Raw genomic sequence first — 4,683 nt, forward strand, 5'->3', positions numbered from 1 at the left:
TGCTCTGATGGGGAAACTGAGGCCCAGATCCAGGCCTCTCCCTCCTATCCCAGGGCTCTGTCTTGTCGCCAGTCAGGAAGGCTGAGAGCCCCCAGCAGCCAGTGGTGCCAGCCTGGCCAGAGCAGGTGCTGGGGACCCTTGGGTTCCCATCCCCAGCGCCCCCCTCCCAGGAACCCAGGCAATAGTCATGTGGGGGGAGGTGTTTCCGGGGTGGGAAGGTGGGGAGAAAATGTGGCTGGCTCCCCTGGCCTAGGACGCATGTTTTCTCTCCCCAGGCTGTGTGGACACGCCCTGTGAGCAGTCGAGGCTCGGACCTGGGGCGCACGTGCTGGCACAGGCAGGGAGCAGAGGAGGAGGCCAAAGACGCCGGACAGACAGGAAGCAGGAAATGCGGACGGGGCTGGGACGAGCCCGTGCTGGCCGGACGTTCAAGATGCTGCACGTTTATTCGGCAAAGCCGGGGCTGGGGGCCGGGGGGTAAGGCACCGGACAGAGGGCTGGCCATCCGGGCTGTGAGCTGGGGTGGGGGCGGGAGCAGCCGTTCAGGACCCCGTGGCCTGAAGGCCGGGCAGGAGACCGAGCAGGAGCGCAACGGCCATCACGGCGGGGCCGCCCTGGGCACCCACGGCCCCGCTGCCCGGTGGGTCCTGCCAGGGTGGGGTGTTGCAGAGGGTGGACTGGCAGCAGGTCAGGGTCATCAGGGTCCCCTCCAGGGTCTTGGTGAAGGGCTGACACGTGTCTGCACACCATGCGGAGTAGGTGGTCAGAGGACCCGACTCTGGGAGGAAGGAGGGGTGGTGGAGAAAGGCTTCGTCACGCTAGACAGCTGGGGCAGGGAAGAGGCCCCTCACAGGGGTGCGCGCCTTTCTGCGTGGGAGATGGCGCTCCTGCCGCCCTGGCCACCCCGGGGCCTGCTCACCCGTGTTCCCATGGGAGATGACGGCTTTGCAGAAGCTGTGGCTGCGGACACAGTTCTGAACTTGCTTGCAGCGCTCCCCCCTGTACAGGGACTGGCAGGAATAGCACTGCAGCAGCGCTGGGAGGCAAGGCAGGCTCAGGCCAAGGGGCTTCCCCCTGCAGGCCCAGAGCCTCCCGCTGCAGCCCAGAGCCTCCCCCTGCAGGCCCAGAGCCTCCCCCTGCAGCCCAGAGCCTCCCCCTGTAGGCCCAGAGCCTCCCCCTGCAGCCCAGAGCCTCCCCCTGTAGGCCCAGAGCCTCCCCCTGCAGCCCAGAGCCTCCCCCTGCAGCCCAGAGCCTCCCCTTGCAGGCCCAGAGCCTCCCCCTGCAGCCCAGAGCCTCCCCTTGCAGGCCCAGAGCCTCCCCCTGCAGCCCAGAGCCTACCCCTGAAGGCCCAGAGCCTACCCCTGCAGGCCCAGAGCCTACCCCTGCAGGCCTGTACCCTGTTCCCAGCTGATCCCTCTCAAAGCCTCTGCCCAAGCCTCCTGCACCCCTCCTCAGGGCTGGCCAGTGCTGCCCTGCCCCACCAGTACCAAACTGTCCTGTCTGGCTGAGCTGGACTCCATGCCCAGGGCCTGTATGCTCGCTGGTCTCTCCAGGCAGGGACTCCGCTGCGCCCTTCTCTGCCTAGTGAACCCCTATTCAGCCTCCCTGCCCAGGAGTGGCTCCTTCTCTAGGCTCCCTACTCTGATGGCCCTTGAGGGTCACAGCAAGGGTGAGAGGCAAGGGCGGTGCTGAGTGTCAGGGCCCTTCCTCTCCCCTCCCCTGCCCCCGGAAGGCTTTGCCCATCATTCCGCATCATGCCAGGCCCTCGCCGAGCCCGGCACTCAACGGAGCCCACACAAAGTGTTGCAAAAGAGGGATGGGTGCCTGCGTCCTCGGGTGGGGGTGAACAGTCACCTCTGCCCCTGCCACCTGCAGTCACACTGGCCTCCTCCTCCTCTTCTTCGTCATCATCGTCATAGCCGTCCAGCCCAAAGTCCACGTCGTCCTCCTCCTCGTCCTGTGCCCGCCCCGTGCCTGGCCACACAGGGATGCCTGTAACCCCCAAGTTCCGCGGGCACAGAGCACACGCTCGAGGCCCAGTGCTGTGTCCCACCCCCTCCATCTGTCCTTCACCACTCCTCTGCCCTCTTCCTCCCCACTCTGTCCTTCCGGTGGGCCCAGCTGCTGGCCCTGCTTCCTTCCCCGCACCATCAGCTGCTGTGGGGCCCGTCCTTTGCAGCAGCTGCCTCCCCGCGCCCCAGTAAACCCTCAGGGTGGCCCGCCTGTTGGACGGAAGAGGACACTGAGGCCGGGACAGCCGAGGTAACCCCAAAGACTGCATTTCAAAGAGGTGGGGTCCGGAGCTAGGGACGGACAGGTTTGGGCACCTGCGGGAGCCCAGGACAGCCCACGTCCACGTCCTCTAGCCTCAGACTCCAGCCTAACCCCCCTGCTCCCCATGCTGTGTCCTGCCCCCAGGCTGGGTGTCCCAAGGGTCCCCATGGGCCCAGACCGTGCTATCCCCTCTCGCTGCAGGGGTGCCCCTTGCCGTGGTACCTGGCTGCCCACACAGCAGCAGGGCCAGCAGGAGAGCCGCGAGCGCCTTCATCCTGCTGGGGGCCGCTGGGTCTGCTCGCTCCGGTTCTTGCTCGGGCTCTGGATCTGTGGGAAGTGGGACAGAGGGCATTTCGGGGGCTTCCTGGAGGCCCCTGGGTCCTGGCCCCCCCAGCTCCAGCCTCAAACAATGGGCCTCACACCGGCTCCAGCGCCAGGCATCAGGCCAGGGATGGCCATTTCCCTCCCCGACTTCAGGGGCCGGAGGGGCCAGGAAGTCATTGCGGGGGGCGTCCTGTCCACCTGCGCTGCTCGGCCCTGGCCCGGCTGGCTGACGTGAGCACTGCGGCCAGCGAACCTGGCTCTGGGCTGGGGCGACACCGGACAAGCCTCCCACCATGGAGGCCACAGGAGCTTGTCGTCCTGGACCCTGAAGCTGCCCGTCACTCACCTGTCACCTGCAGCCCTGAGTCAGCCTCACGGGCCTTCCGGAGCTGCTTTAAGAGTATTTGAATAAAAACACAATGGCTGTCCTGGATGTGCCGGAGGAGCTGCGATTCCGGCCTACATCAGTGCTGCTCCTCCCCTCCCCTCCTCAGGGCTCCTTCCAGCCTCCACCCATCCCCCCCCCCCAGCCCTGTCCTTCCCTGCCCTGGGGGATACCCCTGCCCTGGGGAGCAGGCGGTGGAGGGGCGGGGAAGCTTCCTGTGACTGAGCCTGCCTTCCTGGCTCCTTCTACCCTCTAGCCAGCTTGGCAGCCCCCCAGCTCTCTCTCTGGGGGCAGCCCTCCTCCTCTGAGGGCCACTGATCTGAAGGGGTGTTAAGAGCCCCTTCCCCCTTCCTGGGGGCAATGGGAAAGTGGCTGGGTTGAACCTGGAGCCCGGGGTGCAAGCCCACCTGCTATTTGCGCCTGGGGTCATTTCCTTGATTGTCAGCAGGTGCATGGGACGTTCTCTGGGGCCTCCCAGAGGTGAGAGGTGGCTCTGGGGTGAGACCAGCTGGGCCTGGGGCCCGGCTCCTTTCCCCCTCTACATCTGGGACCAGCCCCCTGGGGCCTCTGGGCCTCAGGGTCCTCACCGGATGTCTTGGTCATCAGTAGTCAGTGCCTGCCAGCATTGAGGATGGCGCCGGCCTCGGACCCCTCAGGGCTGGCTGCGACAACACTTCTCTGAAGCCTCAGCCACCAAGAGGCATTGTCCCTCCTCAGCTCCTAGGGAGCTGTGCACCCCCGGCTCCCCCAGAGCCACCCTGTTTCCAGAGGAGGCTGCCCCCAGACCTTCCCCACACCAGGGCCAAAGTCACTTTCATTCCAGGCCCCATCAGTTGGGTGCTCACGGCCCTGGAGGCCCCCCTCCCCCGCCGCCCCAGCAGACCCGGAGCTTCTCCCAGGAAGGCCCAAGAGAACTACTAGGGAACAGGGGTCTCTCTTGCCACCTGTGCCCCCTCAACCCCCGCCCCGCAGGCCAGGCCAGAGCTTGTGGTGAGAAGCCTGCAGGGATAATAACAGTCGCATTTCCTTTGCTGATGCAGCCGTGGGGGGCGGTATTAGAGCCCGGCCTCAGCCCTGCCGCCGCCCCTCCCCTCCACCGCAGGCACTGTGTCCTCTGCCCCATCAGGGAAGGAGCGGGCCCAGCCCTGCCCCTGCAATGCCGCTGCACAGCCAGGCCAGGGCGGGTGGCCCACGAGTGTGCATGAGGCCTGTCGAGGCTGGGGGAGCTTGGCCCCCTGCCCCAACATCTTGATGGCAGACACCTGGCATCCCTGGGACCCCAGCCTGAGGGCTGGGGGGTGTGTGTGCCCACCCCTCTCCCCACCCAGACCTTTTCAGACGTTCTGGTCCAAAAACATGCTTGTTAGTGGCAGCTCTCTGACCCCAGACTTCCAGGACGGGGGTGCCTCCTGCAGACCCCAGCGCAGGGACTTGGCTCCCTTGGACACCCCCAGGGCCAGGGCTCAGGGCTGGCGGCCCCATGGGCAGCTGAGGCCCGTGTTAGAGCTTGCATGCTAAATGGCCTGCACCCCGGGTTCAGAGCCCTCCCCCTTAGCCATGCCCATATCCAGAGGCAGCCCCGGGGCCCCCCACTCCTGGCCCACAGACCCCCGCATAGCATGGGCCCGGCCTTGCCTGTGCTGCCCTGTTTGGCCGGGCTGGCTCCAGTGGGTGGCCCTGTGAACCTGGTTGGTCTGCTG

General features: G+C 66.6%; 1 protein-coding gene across 1 annotated transcript; it reads right to left on the reverse strand.

The window, feature by feature from the left end:
• Positions 1-423: 423 nt before the first annotated feature.
• On the reverse strand, positions 424-3,068 carry GPIHBP1 (glycosylphosphatidylinositol anchored high density lipoprotein binding protein 1). Its single transcript, XM_008684095.2, has 5 exons — positions 2,945-3,068; positions 2,497-2,601; positions 1,855-1,974; positions 920-1,036; positions 424-778 (listed from the first exon to the last, which is right to left on the reverse strand). The coding sequence occupies exons 2-5, from the start codon at positions 2,546-2,548 to the stop codon at positions 543-545; spliced, it is 525 nt and encodes a 174-aa protein (XP_008682317.1). The 5' UTR covers positions 2,549-2,601; positions 2,945-3,068; the 3' UTR covers positions 424-542.
• Between the last annotated feature and the right edge of the window lie 1,615 nt (positions 3,069-4,683).

This window comes from Ursus maritimus, unplaced genomic scaffold (genome assembly GCF_017311325.1).
Source record: "Ursus maritimus isolate PB19 unplaced genomic scaffold, ASM1731132v1 scaffold_9, whole genome shotgun sequence".
Classification (NCBI taxonomy): Eukaryota; Metazoa; Chordata; class Mammalia; order Carnivora; family Ursidae; genus Ursus; species Ursus maritimus.